Source organism: Mus caroli, unplaced genomic scaffold, assembly GCF_978045245.1.
Source record: "Mus caroli unplaced genomic scaffold, Mus_caroli_1 scaffold_2, whole genome shotgun sequence".
Classification (NCBI taxonomy): domain Eukaryota; kingdom Metazoa; phylum Chordata; class Mammalia; order Rodentia; family Muridae; genus Mus; species Mus caroli.
The window spans coordinates 154,536,845-154,555,419 of NW_028227257.1; the positions used below are offsets into that span (position 1 = coordinate 154,536,845).

Consider the following 18,575-nt stretch of genomic DNA (forward strand, 5'->3'; position numbering starts at 1 on the left):
TGTCCTGGAACTCACTTTGTAGACCAGGCTGGCCTCGAACTCAGAAATCCGCCTGCCTCTGCCTCCCGAGTGCTGGGATTAAAGGTGTGCGCCACCATGCCCGGCACTAGAAAACTTTTTTTGAAAGTCTTTCTGTGTTACCCAGACAGGTCTTGAACTTCTGTGCTCAAGTGGTCTCCTTCTCTCTGTTTGTTGAGTAGGTGAGACTATAGTGGTGTCCCCATGTCCAGGGAAAGCTCATATGTGGTCCTTGGAGTTTTAACATGGAGTTTCACAGCTGGGTGAAATCATATGACCCTATTGGCTTTTGTGAATAATTTCTTCTATTTTCAAGTTTTGCCTCCTAACCGAAAGTGCCAAGTTGTACAGCAGACTATTTAGGGTGCTGGGAGACTAGGTTGAGGATGGAGAGTACCTGAGGAGGCTGCGTGTCACCTGAGGGAGCCCATGCTGCCGTTGCACACCACAGGAGTACTGCCACTTGTTTCTAGCTGGGGTGGAGAATGAAAGCAGCATGGGTCTACAGGTACCCACTAGAGGGAAAGGACAGAAGGACAAGACCGTGCTGTTGTCTGTGAACTATGAACACATGCTCATTTGTCCTTTTACCTCCACAGTCATCTTCTGTGTGTGCATGACTACATGTGGTTCTATCTGGTCCAGCGGTAAGCACTGGTTTATTCACACGAGCTCTGAACTGCATTGCAGGATGCTCTGGAGTCTGCCATGAAAAATGGCTTATGGGGTCATGCTCTGCTGCTTGCAAGTAAGATGGACAGCCGGACACATGCCCGTGTCATGACCAGGTGAGTCAGCTTGTACCGTACCCCCATTCTTTGGCACAGCCTGACTTTGGTACTCAGGTATCTTGCCTCTGCTATGGGACTTCCGGCTGTGGACTCATGGGCTTCCTTGGCTCTTTCTCAGGTTATACTGTTGAGGAAGTTTTAAATTTCTTATTGCCTGGTGTTCTTTAATATTTCTGTAAAACCTCAGTGAACTTTTCATTCTGATGGCTGGATAAAGGACTGAGAATGGGCTGTGGTTTCTTCTTGTTGAACCAGAGGTCGATCTCCCCATTCTCTGTACATGTAGGTTTGCCAACAGTCTTCCAATCAATGACCCCCTGCAGACTGTCTACCAGCTCATGTCTGGACGGATGCCTGCTGCATCCACGGTGAGTATGCAGGCCCCCGGGACACTGATGGAGGCCCACAGTCCAGTGTGATTTGTTCATACTGAAGACTTTGACTATGGAGTCTGTCTGAAACCTATGTTTGTTGGTCTTGCTTTCTCATTGGGCTTGGGCTTGATTATCAGGAAATAAAAGAAGACAGTCTCTGAAGGATAAGAATTTGTTCTTCTCATTATAGTGTTGTGGAGATGAGAAGTGGGGAGATTGGAGGCCACATCTTGCAATGGTTTTGTCCAACCTGAACAACAACATGGATGTTGAATCTAGGACCATGGCTACGATGGGTGATACTCTAGGTATGTTAGGTGTGAGGTAGGCCTTTGGCTGTCATGTGATAGATCCCAGAGTCTGACTGTGTGAACAACTGCCAGAACCATAAGAGATGTGGCTTTCCTAAGTCCAGTGTCTCTTTGGCACCTTCCCTGAAGAGTTTCCAAGGACTGATGAGATGTGGTTGTTCTGTTTCTCTTCAGCATCAAAAGGCCTGTTGGATGCTGCACACTTCTGCTACCTGATGGCCCAGGTTGGATTTGGGGTTTATACAAAGAAAACTACAAAACTTGTCTTGATAGGATCAAATCACAGGTAAGGAATCAAGTTAATATAGCAGTGTCCGTTTTCCTCTAAGAAGCAAATGGTCCTGTTCTTCAGTTAATTTGGACATGGCCAGCCTCACACCTTAGCTACGTGATGGGACGTACTTGGGGTTCCCTGTTTGGGTTTATGGTGCCAGTAATTGGCCACTTTTCACTTCTTCCACAGTTTGCCCTTTTTAAAGTTTGCCACCAATGAAGCCATTCAAAGGACGGAGGCTTATGAGTATGCTCAGTCCCTTGGGGCACATACCTGCTCCTTACCTAACTTCCAGGTGAGCAGGGGCTCTGACGGGTGGCCAGTGCTCACCAGTGCTTGCTTGTTATGGTTTTGAATTCTCACAGAAGTAATGATGAGGTGTTTTGTTTTGTGGGGGTTTTTTCATTGTTTGTTCGGCTAGTTTGGTTTGGTTTTTGACACCTTGAATATACAGTTGATCAAAATGCTATATTAAATAGAGGATTTTTTATATTTTTGTTCTTAATATTTCAGACTAAATTTCAAGAGGTTTTATACATATATATATATATATATATGTATATATATATATAGTACTTTTAATGAGAATTGTGGTATGATCTGACCCAGTTGTGTGCATGCATGTCTGTGTGGAGGTAGGTGGGTGTGTAGGTTTGTATGTGTATATAGGTTTGTATATATTAGTAGGAAAGGTTTATAGTTTGCCCATAGAAAAGCCAGTTGTCTAGATATGTGGCAGCAGCCGGACATCAAATCTTGAACTGCTGGCAGTATCAGAGGTGTTATGGGGAGTGCAGGTGTCTACTTTGACCCTACGCTATCACAGAGGCTGCTGTGGTGTACAGCATCTAAGATCTCAGGGGTGATGGGAAGCTCAGAGTCATGGTGGTGCCCTTGTGTGGAACCCCAAGACTATAGTGATGCACTTGTTGTTTCAGGTGTTTAAATTCATCTACTTGTGCCGCCTGGCTGAAATGGGACTTGCCACACAGGCCTTCCACTACTGCGAAGTAATAGCCAAGAGTGTCCTGACACAGCCTGCGGCATACTCTCCGGTACTGATTAGCCAGTTGACTCAGGTAGGATCTTCTGGTGCCTTCCTGTTAGCATCTTGCCAACTCTGGGAAAGCACAGGCTTCATCTTGCTGGGCTTGGGGGTGGTGAGTGGTATTTAACAAGGAGCTATCCAGAATGTACTTTAGATACCTCAGTGCTCTTGGGTGGCTGTTTTGGACTTTGCATCACTAATATTCACTACTTAACAAATTCATCTTGATCCATTCAAATCCTTTAAAGGCCTTATCCAAGAACAACTTCTTCCCTGGTTAGTTGAGTACTTGGACAGGCCTGCTAATATCCATATAAGTGTGAACTGTGCCCTGGCACACTCCGATTTATACAACCCACACATGACCTCCTTCAGGCCCAGGGAACACTTGGGAACAATTTTGTTGGTGCCATTTGGCAATAACAAGGACCTCTGTTCTCTGGGGTCTAGATGGCTTCCCAGTTACGCCTCTTCGATCCTCAACTGAAGGAGAAGCCAGAAGAGGAGTCCTTTGTGGAGCCTGCCTGGTTGGTGCAGCTGCAGCACGTGGAGAGGCAGATCCAGGTGCGCCTTTTGACAGCACAGCCTTGTCCTAGAACATGGCCTGGAAGCATTTGATGAGAGGGTTTGTGCCCGTATTGTTTCCATGCTGGAGCATCTGTTGGTGGCACTGTGACTTCAGAAGTGCACACACTGAGAGTTCCCTCCTCGCCAAGAGAGCACCAGTGTGGATCTCTTGATGTGGAGAGTACACGCGTGCTCACATGGACTGTTGAGCGTGGACTGCAACTTGACCCTGTTTCCTATAGGAGGGCACTGTGCTGTGGAGCCAGGATGGAACTGAACCCCAGCAGTGTCGCATTACATCGGGCTCTGAGGTGGAGCAGTCAGATGGCCCTGGATTCAACCAGCAGGCAGGGCCACGGGCCGACAACCCTCTACTGATGCCAAGCACTGAGCCTTTGATGCATGGCGTGCAACTGCTGCCCACAGGTGGGGCCCACAGCACCCATGTACTTGCTTACTGATGTCTTCTTTGAAAAGAGAGTATGTTGCTGCCAGAATTGAGGCCTTGTGTGTCACCATGGTGACTGGTGATCTTTGGACTCCCCCCTCCTTTCTCTTAGGCTTCCTCATGTGGTGAGCATATAAAGTGGCAGAGCCTCAGATGCTCTCCTGGTGATGCCATGAATGCCTTTGCCCCTGGCCCTGGCCCTTGACAAACTCCAGCTGCCCTTTAGCTGCTTGCTTCCTGTGGTGCCTCATAGCTCTGTCAGAACGAGTACTGCCACTTCTCACCTGCAGCTGCTTCTCCTTATCTTCCTCATCTTGGGAAGGGTTACCCACCCCTCCAGGAGATAAGGTCCAGACCTCTCACTCATTTCTTGAGCCTCTTTCCTGGCCAGGCAAGCATCTTTTCTGTTGTCCTCACTCTCATTCTGCCCCTGCTCTGCAGGTGTCCTCAACCGACCTGACACAGGAGGTCATCCCAATCCCCTGACAGCCTCCTGCTCTCTGTTCCAAAGCTCCCCGCCCACCTGGTATTCCAGACTCTTGACTCGGACTGCTTCTGGTGCCCACCTGTGGCCTCTCATCCCTACTGAATACCCATTCCTCACATGTTTCCTGGCATCACCCTGGGATAAAGTCCCTCTGTGCCTGTTCCCCTTCTTCCTGGTTCATTCCCTGCATCAGGATTCTTGTTTTGTATTGGGAGATGGGGATCTCACACTGTTGCTCAGGCTGGCCTTGGACTTGTGGTTCACAAATTAGCTAAGCCTCCTGAGCAGTAGTGCCTTTGTGTCCAGTGTTGAGCTGGAGAGAGGACTCACTTAGACAGTTGAGCTGTGTAGATGGCTGTGTGCATAAATGGTCTGTTTGACCTAGCGATGAGCAGAGTATACTACCAAAGCAGCACTGAGCTAGGGGTCACTTGATGCTCATTGGCACACCCATTCTGACTCTGAGCTCCTAGGACATGAACATTCTGCTTTTTCCTAGACCACTGAAGGGTGCTGCTTTTCAACTACCTCACTATAAAAGAAGCGTGCCTGTACAGAGCAGCTTAAAGTGAAGCAGCAGAAAGTGTTATAAAATCATTGTGCTTGTGATGTGCTGATCAGTGCTTGCCTGGTGCAGTCACCCACAGTGACCTTAGTTCCTCTTCTCCACTGTGCCCTACAGCTCCTCAGACATTGCCTGATGGCCAGCCTGCTCACCTTTCCAGGGTGCCGATGTTCCCAGTGCCAATGTCTCGTGGGCCCCTGGAGCTGAGTCCTGCCTATGGATCCCCAGGATCTGCACTTGGCTTCCCAGAATCCTCCAGATCTGATCCTGCAGTGCTGCATCCTGGGCAGGCCCTGCCACCCACTACACTAAGTCTCCAGGAAAGTGGGCCTCCACTCCAGGAGGCCAAAAGTCCAGACCCAGGTGTGTCTGCTGAGGGATAGATGTTGTCCTGAGAGCAGAGCTAATTGGTCATGCTGTTAAAGGAAGAGGCTGGTAGAAGATATTGCCTGGACTAAAAGTTCTAGCATTGCAAACTGCTAAGAGTCTCAGTACAGTTTGAAACAGTAATGCTAGTTTCTATTGTGACTTGGCCTTGTGCTATCATTTGAAGCCTAACTGTCCATTTGAGTGTAAAAGAATGGTCCTGGGGTATTTGCAGGGTCTGTCTTGGTACTGTTCTAAAGTCCTTGGGGGCTGCACAGGTGAGGGTGGCAGATGTTTCTCTGAAAGCCAAATTTGATGGATCCTGTGCCTGTCTGTGCCTGTCTGACTATCTGAGCGAAACAAAAACATACAGTTGCTTTTAAAGAGCAAAGTAGTTAGCTGCCACACACTTGGGAAAAATCTTCCTTTTCACTATTGGAAAGAAACATTGGTGACTGAGCCTGGTAATCACTTTGTTCTCAGTCTATGCCCTGACAGTGCCCGCTTCCCTCTTGCCCCATGGCAGCAGGTCTAGGACCTAGTCATCCTCTTTTGTTTTGACAGAAATGGTGCCCCGGGGCTCACCTGTCAGACACTCCCCTCCAGAGCTCAGTCAAGAGGAGTTTGGCGAGAGCTTCGCTGACCCGGTACGTCCCATACCTTGTAATTGTCGTCGTCTCTCTCTGAGTTTGTTGAGTAGATACTTTGGCACCTTGTTCTTAGCCTGAAGTAGGAAGGTAATAAAGGTAAGGAAATTATTCTTAAATTGAATTCTTACAGAGAAAGTGTTATAAAATCATTGTAGCTGAGGACAGAGAGATGGGTCATTTGTTAAGGGTGCTTGCCACCAAGCTCATTCTCACATGGGAGATGGAGAGAACCAATTCCTACAAGTTACTCTCTGACTTGTACACACGTATTCTAACACCCCTGCCCCCAAGACACATCCAGATGATTAATTTTAAAAATGACTTTAACTCTTCACATGTGAAAGTTGGTAAAAATGTTGATGGAAAAAGGCACAAAAGGGAATCAAGTGTTGTAAAAGCAGTTCCTTTAAGCAGAAGGAAGACCCACCTGTAGTGAAGTTCCAGACAGAATTTTCAAAGATGAGAACCTCCTGATCTCTACCCTCACTGTATGGCAAAACCTGACATTTTGGTTTCCCTGAAATTGTAGTCAGTGCAGCACACAAGGTTTGGTATAGATGCTCTTGTGTGTGCTCTCAACCAAGAGGGACAGACGGACGGATGGTTCTTTACAGATACCCTAGACTAAATGGATGTCCCATCAGTAGATGCTTCCTCATTTCAGATAGCCTGTTCCTGAGAAATAACAGGGAGGGCTTCATGGTGTGCTGATCATGCCTTCACCCAGGGCTGGATCACTTTTCTTTAAAAACTTTATTTGTGTGTGTGTGTGTGTGTGTATGCACATGTGTATGCATGCATGGGTTCCCACAGAGGCCAGAGGAGGGCATTGAATCCCCTGGTACTTGAGTCACAGGTATTTGGGACCCACTGCATGTGAGTGCTGAGAGCTGATTGCAAGAGCAGTAACACTCCTAATAAGCCACCCATCTCTCCACCCCCTTTATTTTATTTTTTAACATTATTGTGGTGGGGGTGGTGTATGTACCACAGTTTGCCTGTGGTAGTCCGAGGAAACTGTGGAGTTTGGTTCTCTTCTTTCACTTTCATGTGAGTTCTAGAGATGAAAATCACATTGGCAAGCCTGAATTGCAAGTGCCTTACCACTAAGCCATCTGTTAGCTCATGGAGAGGATAGTTTAAATTGGGATATTGTCCTAACAGCACCATGCACAGCTCACCCTCAGGGCATGCATGTGCTTCTTCTCTTGGAGTGGTGTGATAGTCCTTGCTAGGTGTTTGTTGGCTGTGCTTGGCATTTCTTTAGCAGACTGGGAAAGTTTCAAAGTGTCCGGCCTGCCAGCAAGCATGAATCCCTCTTCTCTGCTCTCGTCGGTTCTTTGCCGTACTAGGGAGACACAAGTCAGGTGTTCTTCCTTACCCACTTCAGTTCCTCACAAGGAGCTCCAGGAGACCTGGTTTTCATCTTGCTTTGTAACAGGGCTCTTCCAGAACAGCACAGGACTTGGAAACCTCCCCGGTGTGGGATCTTGGCAGCTCCAGTTTGACACATGCACCATCTTTAACACCTGATTCTGAAGGGAAGAAACCTGCACAGGCTGTCAAAAAGGAGCCCAAGGAGCCCAAGAAGGTATAACCCAGTCCTGCAGAGAGGTGGGGCAAATGCTGGAGGGAGGCTCCACACCCGAAGAAGCGTTCCTTGGGAGTTAGAGGGAGGCAAAGAAAAGACTGTTTATTTTAAATCAAAAATTCATAAATTATTTTCCCAAGATGTAACATACATGAAATTAAGCGTGTCACAGCTAGACAAGTCTGTCTGTCTATTTGTCTCTCTCTCTTTCTGTGTGTGTGTGTGTGTGTGTGTGTGTGTGTGTGCGTGTGCGTGTGTGTATACCCAGATTGGTGAGGGCATACCCAGGCTTCCTAGAGATTCACTCATAGCCAGTCCATGTCAAACAAGCCCTAGTGTAGCCAGAGTAGGACACATGTGTTTCCTGATACCAGCCAAGCTGAGCACCTTTGCACAAGCTTAGCCCTTAGTGCTCATTTGTCTTGTATTTGTAATGTTTCTCTGTTGTGTTTTTTCAGTGACTTGTGAGAGTACTTGCATGGTAGGTTCAGGTCCTCTGTTGAATGAGTATGTGGGGCACAGCTTCTCTCAAATCTGCAGACCACCTTTTTGTTCTTAGGATGTCTTAACAAAAAATATAGTTCTTTAATTTAAAAATTATATAATCTAAAAATTCTATGTATATGTGTGGCGGGTGTACATATGAGTACAGCAGAGGTATGGGAGGTTGTAAGCTGCCCAGAGTCGGTGCTGAGCACTAAATCAGGCCCTCGGGAGAGCAGCAGTGTGTGCTCCTACTCCCTGCGCCACCTCTCTCCCATGCTTTAGCATTCTAAGAAAGTTCAGCTTATCAGATACCCTTCATGACAAGTTTTTAAAAATAAACACAAGTTTAATTTTTAAAAATGTATGAAGGCTGAGGATACAGTTCAGTGGTACAGCACAATGCCTGGGGTGCAGTCCCTAGTCAGTACAGGGGGAAATGAAAAAGAAGCCCAGGATAGTTTTAGAGGTTAGAGGCGGTTCAGGAGTTAATAGTAAGGGCTGTAAGAACAGTCCTACATTGTACGGTCCTTTGATTGATTCTTTGTGAGGTTCACATCATGTCTACCAGTCCACTTATACCTGCTTGCTGCCCTTGAAATCCCCTCCCCCAACATAAAAACCACACAAACAAAATAAACAGAACAAAGTGTAGAAAGCATCTCGTCGTCATGGAAGCAGTATTGTGTCACAGTGTGTCCCACAGTAAACCCCTTTGTCCACATATCTTCACTTTTGAATGTTCATCAAATGAGTCATTGGTCTGGCTTCTGTGACACCATCAATATTGACTCCTCATCAGAACTCCTCCCAGTTATCCTGTTGTTGCCCTGGGTCTTGGAGATCCTGCAGTTTTCAGTAAGCAGGACTAACCCTTTCACTGAACCCAACAGTTGTAGATTTTGAGGTGGGCCAACTCAAAGCCCTGGATCTGGGCCTGAGTGGTAGATGAGCTAGTCAGCCCACTGGCTCTCCCTTATCCGTACCACCAGGGCAAGCTCTCCAGCTCTGCTCCTGCTAGGCCACCCAATACCACCATCCGCAGGAGGCCGGTCAGTTCTCCCACTCTCATGCCCTTGGGGGCCAGCTCACCCACACCCACGCCTCCAGAGCCAGCCAGCTCCACTGTGCTGCCCAGTTGAGGTGTGGAGCCTGCTCTCCCAAGAGCTGCAGCTGGCAAGGAGCTAGGTGAGCTCTCCTGCTCTGACACCAAGGACATTTTTAAAAGGAGGCCATGCCTGGTGTGTGCCTTTAATCCAAGCACTCTGGAGGCAGAGACAAGCTGATCTCTATATTTGAGACCAGTATGTTCTGCTAGAAAGTTCCCAGGATTACATAGTAAGATCGTGTCTAAAAAATAAAAAAGGAGCCAAAGGTGATTGAATGAATGAGTGTCATAGGTACCATAGCCTGCCTCCGCAGTCACTGTTTATCACCTGTGCTGTTCAGGGGCCAGCTAAGAGTGACCTCCAGGCTTCCCGTCTAAGCTGGCTCTTGGCGCACCTCTACCAATCTTACCATAAAGACCCCTGCTTCTTCCATACAGGACCCAGAACACCTAGGAAGGGGCTAGCTGATGGTGTATAATTTAACGCCAGCACTCAGGAGGCAGATGCAGACTGATCTCTGTGAGTTCAAGGCCAGCCTGGTCTACAGAGTGAGTTCCAGGACAGCCAGGGCTATACAGAGAAACCCTGTCTCGAAAAACAAAAAACAAAAAAAAACAAACAAAAACAAAAACCCAACAAACAAAACAAAAACAAACCCAAAAATTGTGTGTGTGTGTGTGTGTTTTTCAGGACATCCAGGGGGCAGGAAGTAGGAGATAAAGTAGACAAACTGACATCTCTTCCTCTCCTAGGGCCCCTTGACATGGCAGTCAGCTCGCAACTACCTATAACCCTAGTTCTAGGGGATCCAATGCCTCTGGCCTACACAGGCACCTACTCAGGTGCACATACCCAACACACACACACACACATCTTTAAAAAGTATATATCTGTAAGCCAGGTAGTGATAGCACACGCCTTTAATCCTAGCACTTGGGAGGCAGAGGTAGGCGGATCTCAATGAGTTTGAGACAAGCCTGGTGTGTATATATTTTCAGGTCAGACAGAACTATATTGTAAGATCTTTTCTCAGAAAGGAAGAAAGGAAGGGAGGGAGGGAGGGAGGGAGGGAGGGAGGGAGGAAGGAAGGAAGGAAGGAAGGAAGGAAGGAAGGAAGGAAATTATAAGCTAGACTCCTGTTCCATTTATTTTTATTTATTTATTTTTCCAGTACTTGGGATCCAGGGCCCATGTATACTGGGTAAACACTGGATCACTGGGCCATGGCAGACTTTGAGGACAGGTCATTTCCGCTGATGATTCTAGGAGGAATAGAATGTGGGTTCTATATAGTACAGCTTCTCTCTTCTCTTTTTTAGTAAAGTTGTCCCAAATGTCAAATGATAAATTCTGATCACACAGATTCTTTCTGTAGAGGAAGAGGGGCTGTGTGTGGAGGCCATCCTGCCCAACTTCCTTTTTCCCCAGAGTGGGAAAAGCCTGATGCTCAGTTTGTCAGATGTGAAATGTTCTGTAGGTGGCATATTAGCCTCCTGAGCTTGTTTGTTAGAAATAACACTATCTGCCAGATATGATGGTGGTGCACACCTTTAATCCAGCACTCAGGAGGCAGAGAGGCGTCCTGTGAGTTTCCTGATAGTCGCATCTATGTAGTGCGACACTGTCTCAAAAAAAGATATGCTGGGCTGGAGAGATGGCTCAGTGGATAAAAGCATGGGCTGCTCAGAGGCCCTGAGTTCAAATCCCAGCAACCACACAGTGGCTCACAGCCATCTGTAATGGGATCCGATGCTCTCTCCTGGTGTGTCTGAAGACAGCGACAGTGTACTCACATATATGAAGTAAATATGGCCAGAGAGAGTGGGGCTGGGATATACTTAGGGTTGTGGGATGTCATTCAATAGTAAAGTGCTTTCCTAGCATGTGGGAGGTCCCAGGTCTCATGCCCAGCCCTGTGAAAGTGTGCACATGATTGCACATCCAAACCCCTTGGACTTGTATGGTCAGAGCGTCTCTGGTGAGCTCATCCTCCCGGTCCAGGCTAACCTCTGCCCCGTGATGCTTGCCTCCTCAGCCCTTGTCCTGCACTCACTCCATCTCTGGGTGCAGGGACTGCTGTGCAATGCTTTTCTTTTTGTGCTGGCTTCCTCTCTCTGGGAAGTGTCCTCATGCTTGCCTGATGATTTTATTTAGACTGAGTCCTGGTTCTCTCGTTGGCTACCTGGGAAAAAAAGGACAGAAGCTTATCTACCAGATGACAAGAACAAATCAGTGAGTATTGTCCAGATGTAGCAGTCGTAGTCGGGTGGATGGGTAGGTAATGGTGGCCTGTCACTGCTTGATAATGCAATGTATTAGGATTAGGAACAGACCTGAAAGAGTTAAAATTCTCTGAAGTTGTGAAGTGCCTAAATCACATTCTAATTCTTTTTAGTTTCATTGTACTGAATTTTTTTTTTTCTTTTAAAAATCTTGGCAGATTGTTTGGGATGAAAAGAAAAACCAGTGGGTGAATTTGAATGAACCAGAGGAGGAGGTAAGCAGTGTCCTTAGGTCCCTGTTTGAGGGGAAGGCTGCCTGCTTTATTTCTTGTCACCTGGCAAGGCAAGGCCTCCCTTTGGAGAGTCCTCACTGGTCTCCAATCGTGTTAAAGGCATTGCTGAGCTGTCTCTCCCTCTGCAGAAGAAGGCTCCACCCCCACCTCCAACATCGTTCCCCAGGGTTCCCCAGGTGGCTCCCACTGGGCCTGCAGGACCACCCACGGCCTCCGTGAATGTGTTTTCTAGAAAAGCAGGTAATAGCTACAGCAGAAATCAGAGGTGTCTGTGTAGAACACTGTCCTTTGGCATCCAGAGCTCAGTCAGCTGTCATGATGCTCACGCTGTCTGTGCTAGGGAGAATGCATTTCTATCCACCCTTGAGAGAAAAGCCCAGTTACCCAATACATGATGGGATCTGAAGAGATGGCCCATAGAGCTGAGTTTTCTGTTAGTATATATGCAGCCCGTGTGCCTGGGTAGAATGGAAACCAAGCCCAATAGTCAATTTTGCTGTGTGTCCTCATTAGTTCTTCTGATTCAGTGGGAACCAAATTTGTTGGATGTTGGAGGTCACATAGCGCTCAACTGAATTTGACTCTCCCTCTCTCTCATTGATAGGTGGGTCCAGAGCTCGATATGTGGATGTTCTAAACCCAAGTGGAACACAGCGGAGTGAACCAGCTCTTGCTCCTGCAGATTTCTTTGCTCCTCTCGCCCCACTGCCAATCCCTTCTAACTTATTTGTACCAAACCCAGGTAGGCAGCCCATGTATTCACCCAGCTTCTTGATCAGTTTCCATCTATGAGCCTGTGGCCCTAGTCTTCCTTAGAAGAATAACTGGGCCAAGATGCAAAGGACCAAAGGCTTGTATATACTTCTTTGGCAATTGGACTTTCCTCCCTGGTTGAACCCTTACATTTGGACTGTTTGGACAGATTGTCCCAGACATTGGGCTGGGATGATGACTTCATGCTCCCTCATTCACAGATGCAGAGGAGCCACAACCTGCAGATGGGACTGGCTGTAGGGGACAGGCACCAGCTGGGACTCAGTCTAAGGCAGAGTCCACCCTGGAACCCAAGGTATATACAGTGCTGTAGAAAGAAGGTGAGGGGCTCCCTGTATCCTTTAGGATTCCTTTGCCCCCTATGTCAGGTGTGTCAGGTGATGACTCTGGTCACACTGTCTATATTTGTTTGGTAGAGACATTAGAAGGTTAATGCAAGGCCTGAGGAGGGCACTCAAGGTTCAGTTTGGAAAGAAGAAAAACTCTAAAGGTGAATGGGGTTGATGGCTGTTTTAGCAGTATTGTCCAGCCGGGCATGGTGGCACATGCCTTTTATCCCAGCACTCGGGAGGCAGAGGCAGGCGGATTTCTGAGTTCAAGGCCAGCCTGGTCTACAGAGTGAGTTCCAGGACAGCCAGGGCTACACAGAGAAACCCTGTCTCGAAAAAAACGAAAACAAAAACCAAAAAAAACAGTATAGTCCATTAATGTTTCTTGCTTTGAAGTGGTATGGGTGGTAATTCTATGTTAAACATATTTTACCAAAGTTTTTAAAACCAGAAAAAAGTTAGAAAACAAAGAATTAGGTAGGAGTACAAAAAGTAAAGAAGGGTAACAAAAGCAGCTGAATCACCGTGTTTCTAGGAAAGCCTGTTCTTGTCTGGACCCATGGCTCCTCACTGCCCTCCAGAGTTGGAGGGCAGTAATGTGTGGTGCACACAGGCTTGTGGGTGGGCTGTGCCTAGCATGATTTGATAGCTGCTGCATCAAGAGCCACTCCAGGCAGGACAGTGGGGTCCTGGGGAGAACACCTTCATATCAGAAGTACCAGGCATATCAGAGTAGTGTTTAGGCTGTGCTACGGGAGCAGGTGTAAAAGCTTAGACTCTTTGGATTGGAGTGTTACCACACTTCACATTTCATATTTCCTTATAGGTGGGAAGTTCTACAGTATCAGCCCCTGGACCTGAGCTCTTACCCTCCAAACCAGATGGCTCCCAAGGAGGAGAGGTAGGAACCCTGCCAGTAAGAGTGCTGTGTGTATGTGTGTTGTGTGTTACCTGTGCATTTGTGTATTATGTGTGTGCAGGAGAGGAGGTGAGGGCATGCATGTGCATGGGTGTGTGCACGTTGCATGTCTGTGTGGGTGTGGGTGTGGTGGGGTACTATGGCCTGGAATGGTGGTTCAGCCAGCTCAGTGCACTTCCCTGTGGTGACTTTTTAGAAGTGTGCAAGTGAGTAGGAGAAGGAAGTGCAAGATGGCAGCACAGTATGTTTGATTAACAGTAACACTTTAACTTGTATGATCACTTTTTCTCAGGTGCTCTGAGTCAGGGGTGGGGCTGACATCATCACTTTCTAGCCAGGTCTCCCTCACAGTATCCTTAGCAATTTCAGAACTTTGAGTTGTCACAAAGAATGAGCTAAGAGCTAGACAGATTGTTTTCCTTTCTCCCAGCGTAATGATGGTTTTCTCAACCAAAACTGTGGGGGACATTTGATGCTACCTCTGGCTGTCTTCATCTGAGTGATATTGATTCTAATGGCATCATAAAGCTTTTAAAGCCAGCTGACAGCTTGGAGCAATGGAGCATGCTGATCTTCATGTCTGTATCTTGTGTGTTCTTGCTGTTCCATAGCTCTCGCGTTGTAGCTCTCTGAGCTCGCTCTCACAGGAAGTGAGCCGGCATTTCCATCAGGTACCTGTGGCTGGTGGCTCCCTCCATGGGGCTGGCTATGTAGCTCCCATATGTCCCTTAGAGAGTCTATCATCCTCTTTACTTTGTCACTAACCCCTTGTCTTAACCAAGCATCATGTGGGCAAAGATGCAGTTTCCCTTTCAATGGCCTGGGTCTAGATATGCTGGTGGTGGACTTGCCTCACAGGGTTCAGAACGCTCAGGGGAGCGTCCTAACTCTGCTCCTTGTGAAGTGGCCTGACCCCTTCCCTACCATCATCTCCTGAGTTAAGACACTACTTGGAAAGAAAGATTTCTTCTCGCTGATGAGGCTTGAGGAAGTCTGTTTGTAGCCAGTAGAAATGTGGACATGATAGCCATCATGTGGCCAAACTAGAGGAGACAAGGAATGCTTTTCATCCTCGGTTTTGGAGCCAGGCCATGTCAGTAGCTTTCAGTGGAAAGTCTCAGGGGGGCATTTCTGACTGCCCATGGCTGTAGAGCGGGCACGCTGTCCAGGCCGCCGAACTGTCTGAGCAGCACGAATGAAATGTCAGTGTCCTGCACTCACTGTCTGCATGCTGTTGAAATTATTTTACTGCATGGTGCTTGGACTTTGGCTGCTCCATAACCCGTCCCGTAATGAAAGCAAGTGTTACCAGAACTGTCTCTCTCTGGAGCCTATTTGGAGCATTAATGGTTCTTTCTGAGGTATGGCTTGTGTCTGCTGCTGGGACAGCAACTGCTGTGTTACATTGACTTGCTGAGGTCCTTCTCTGTGCTTCACAGGCTCCTGGAGACCATTGTCCTGCAGGGGCCCCTCCTGGTGGGTCTGTACCCTTTTACAACCCTGCTCAGTTGGTGCAGGTGAGTGACCCTTGCCTTTGTCCCTCACAGCCCCAACTTGCCTGCTCAGTGAGTCTCCTTTGTTCCCTGGCTGGCTGTCCTTTGAGGGGATTTTTGTTTTGTTACTTGTTTTTTTTAAGACAGGGTTTCTCTGTGTAGCCCTGGCTGTCCTAGAACTCACTCTGTAGGTCTCTTACTTGACTTAGTCTGCATCCTCTGCTTGTCTCCTGCTCCTCTCACTGCTCTGGGCTCTTCAGGTTCAGGGATTGGTTTTTTTTTTTTGTTACTTGCCATGGTTGAGGGTTGGCTCCCACTATTGCCAACCTCCCATTCCTGCACAGGATGCATGGTTTTCCCAGGTTAGCCATAGATCACAGGCTCTAAGCCCAGTCCTCTCCCTCCTGCCTCCTCCTCTTCTCCTTAAGAGCAGCTCTTCCAAGGAGACCCCTGGTTTGGGATTTTTCATTGCTTCAATTCCTCTGTCTGAGTGACACATTGTTCAATTGCTTGACTCTTGAAGATCCTTTGGGTCTGCCCTAGGTGCTGGGTGGAGAGTTTGCTGGGTGCAGTTTTTAGATCAAAAATGGTAGTACCATTTTCTGGTGCTCACTGTAAGAGAGTCCGGGTCTTCATTCTCTGTCTCTGAAGGCTGGAATAGCATCTTCCTTGAGGATCTGTACACCCCTTCCCTCAGTCATGGCTCTTGTGTTCTTCTGCCCAGGAGAGTCTGGAATGTGCTATATAGTTTCTCTCCTCCACCATCTTTTGGAGAAGTGTAGTCTGGCTTCTGTGGAGGGGACAAGCTCTAGGCAAGCATCTTTATTTTGGGGGACAAGGGACTTAAACCAGGTACTTAAACATGCTACACAAGTACTCTAAAAAATGAGATGCAGCCCTGGGGAAAGCAGCATGTGTGGGGTTTTTGTTGTTGTGTTTGGTTTTGTTTTTAATCAAAGGACAAGCAAGCAAAGTTGATTTAAATTTTTATTTTATGTGTATGGGTATTTTGCTGCATATATGGCTGTCTACTATTTGCATACCTAGTGCCTACAGAGACCAGAAGAAGGCATCGAGTCCCCTGAAACTGGAGTTGCAGATGGTTGAGTCATTATGTGGGTGCTGGGAAGTGAACCCAGGTGATCTGGAGGAGGAGTAATTTTTTGTTTTGTTTTTCATATGTCATACAAAGTCTATTGAGAAGTAATTAAATAATTCTTTGCAACCAGGAAGAGCTCAAAATGAGTTACCTGGGCGGGTATCTTGACATTCTGAATGTGATGTTCTCAGCCCACTCTAACAGGGACCCTGCCCGCAGCTGTGCTAGACCCAGCCTTGGCCACTCTCTGTTTAGTCCTCTTGTGGGGCCTGGGGCCCTGTGCTAAGAGGCTGCTGATATCAACATTTTTGTCCATATTTTCAACTACAAGATCTCATTTTTCTTTTGAGCTTGTGGTTGAATAGTTCTGACAGATTTCTTGGATTAGATCCCAGTAAGGTCTAGTGAGGGAGGAAGAATATATGCAGTGTTCTCTCGTGGCATGCAGCGTCCCTATGCTTTCAGGAATAGAAAATTATAGGCCACTGGCCACCCTTGCACTCAGTGAACCCTTAGCTGGCCCCCCTGCTCTGTAGTGCTAACTCAGCTCTTTTGACCTTGACAGAATTGGCAGAACAAAAACAAATCATGTCTGCAGTGCTGTGGGCTAGGAAATGCTGAGCAGCAGGAACTTGGCACATACAGAAGGTCTTACTTACACTTAAAGCTAACACAGAGTCTGCCCATTTGTCATTGATCTGTGGGGTTATCCTGTAGCTCCATCGCTGGACAGCCTCTGGGCATGGACACATGTAGGTCATTGCTGTTCCTTTTGTTCCAGGCTTCTGTCACCTCGGGGAATTCAAGGCCAGGGAGGATTGGCCAAAGAAAATATGCGGCATTGAACTAGGATTGCTGCTGGATTCTTATTTGGAACCCTGAGATGACTAGATAAACTGTTCTTCACCAAGAACCAACTAGCTGCCTCAGGTCTCATGGATCCCAGATGGACATGGCAGTAACTCAGAGCCGGTCATACTGTGTGTCTCCTTCCTTGCAGCCTATGTATATGAATGATTGAAAAATTGATTTCAAGGTTCCTTTCAAATGCTGGATAGAATGAATCTAATTCAAAGTCTTTTATGTAAAAGAACAATGTTTCTTTTTTAGTCACTTTAGACAAATTAAGGTTTGAGCCACTTGAGAATGTCCCTGCAGAGGCTAGGCAGGGAGTCACCACAGGAGAGCGCAGTTACTTGGAAACCAGGGCCTTTCTCACCTGAGAAATGGTGCAAACCAACCAGGGATCCGTAGGCTACTGAGAAGGGTGTCTGCTTACCTGGAGAGGACTGACTGCTGGGATGTCTGGCCTAAGAGGAGCCCCAAACTGCACTGGGCAACTGTGCCTTGTCCTGTGAACTGGGGAGTACATGCCAACTCCTCAAAGGGTCACCAGATGGCAGCGGCTCACAGGCTGGGAAGGAAGTGGTTACAAGGGCATGTCTCTCCAAGAATTTCCAGCCTCACTCCATTTTCTGTGGCCTGATTAGTGCTGGATGCATTTTTTTGCTCCGAGCTTTCCGTCACGGCTCAGTCACTGGGGAGAGCCCCAGGGAGCTGATATTCTGAAGCTGCTGATCTGATTAACCAGGTCAAAAACTGGCTGTGTGCTGCAACGTACTGCCCTCCTAGCCAGGAGTCTGTATGGAGCACTCTAGCTGACTCAGTGCCACCTGCAGACAGCACTTAAGGCCTTGGTGGTATCTTGGAGTGGCTTACGGTGTCCTAGCACACACTCTGGAACCTTGCATCTCTACCCCAAAGCCCACCAGGGACCTTCAGCAGCGACTCACTGGCTCACCCATATCACTTCAAGGAGCTGCCACCACATAGACTCAAAGCTTTAAGGCTTCACTGACTGTTCCTAAAACTATCCTTACACTCTAAAGAGGAAGGGAAAGAGATTTAAAATATTTATAAAAATCAGCAGGTAGAAAACATAAATGGTTTGTTTGGTATTAAATTTAGAAATTGTAGAACATGGAATTAGTACAGCCCTTCCCAGTTTTCTGGTTCCCTGCATCATCTAGGAAAGACTCACAGAATGGCTTCCAGGACGTTCCATAGATGAGTGTACTTGGACCCTCCTGTTCCTGTCATTAAGAAAGGCCTGTCCCTGTGGGTCAGTAGCAACTTGTGTCCTTGCTGGGACCAGGCAGGACCCTTGCCTCTGGTTCAACCCTGCCCAGGCTCTGTGTTGACTGCCAACCACTTTGGATTCAAGAAGCTTCCTCCCAGGGAGCTGCTATTTTTCCAAAACTCACATTGTTAAATAAAATATTTTGGGCTCTCAAGTAACTTCATTTATGGCTTCCTTTGTGTTTTGAGGGGCAGACCAGCAAGATCTTTAGTGTTGGTAGAGCC

At 47.4% G+C, this 18,575-nt stretch overlaps 1 protein-coding gene across 6 annotated transcripts in view; it reads left to right on the forward strand.

Moving 5' to 3' along the window:
- The window catches only part of Sec16a (SEC16 homolog A, endoplasmic reticulum export factor), a 37,670-nt gene extending 19,156 nt beyond the window's left edge, over window positions 1–18,514 (forward strand). For 4 of the 6 annotated variants that reach the window (XM_021181071.3, XM_021181063.2, XM_029471572.1 and 1 more), the window contains 20 exons: window positions 709–806; window positions 1,096–1,177; window positions 1,374–1,491; window positions 1,669–1,780; window positions 1,958–2,063; window positions 2,707–2,847; window positions 3,267–3,380; window positions 3,626–3,809; window positions 5,001–5,246; window positions 5,814–5,896; window positions 7,341–7,490; window positions 11,237–11,314; window positions 11,523–11,579; window positions 11,726–11,837; window positions 12,202–12,339; window positions 12,572–12,666; window positions 13,527–13,601; window positions 14,231–14,290; window positions 15,059–15,136; window positions 16,993–18,514. In XM_021181071.3, coding sequence (XP_021036730.1) covers window positions 709–806; window positions 1,096–1,177; window positions 1,374–1,491; window positions 1,669–1,780; window positions 1,958–2,063; window positions 2,707–2,847; window positions 3,267–3,380; window positions 3,626–3,809; window positions 5,001–5,246; window positions 5,814–5,896; window positions 7,341–7,490; window positions 11,237–11,314; window positions 11,523–11,579; window positions 11,726–11,837; window positions 12,202–12,339; window positions 12,572–12,666; window positions 13,527–13,601; window positions 14,231–14,290; window positions 15,059–15,136; window positions 16,993–17,061 — 2,196 coding nt within the window. In that variant the 3' untranslated portion in view covers window positions 17,062–18,514. The remainder of the gene's footprint in view (window positions 1–708; window positions 807–1,095; window positions 1,178–1,373; window positions 1,492–1,668; window positions 1,781–1,957; window positions 2,064–2,706; window positions 2,848–3,266; window positions 3,381–3,625; window positions 3,810–5,000; window positions 5,247–5,813; window positions 5,897–7,340; window positions 7,491–11,236; window positions 11,315–11,522; window positions 11,580–11,725; window positions 11,838–12,201; window positions 12,340–12,571; window positions 12,667–13,526; window positions 13,602–14,230; window positions 14,291–15,058; window positions 15,137–16,992) is intronic. The other 2 variants (XM_021181083.2, XM_085835093.1) reach the window with 1 other exon arrangement.
- Window positions 18,515–18,575: the final 61 nt, after the last annotated feature.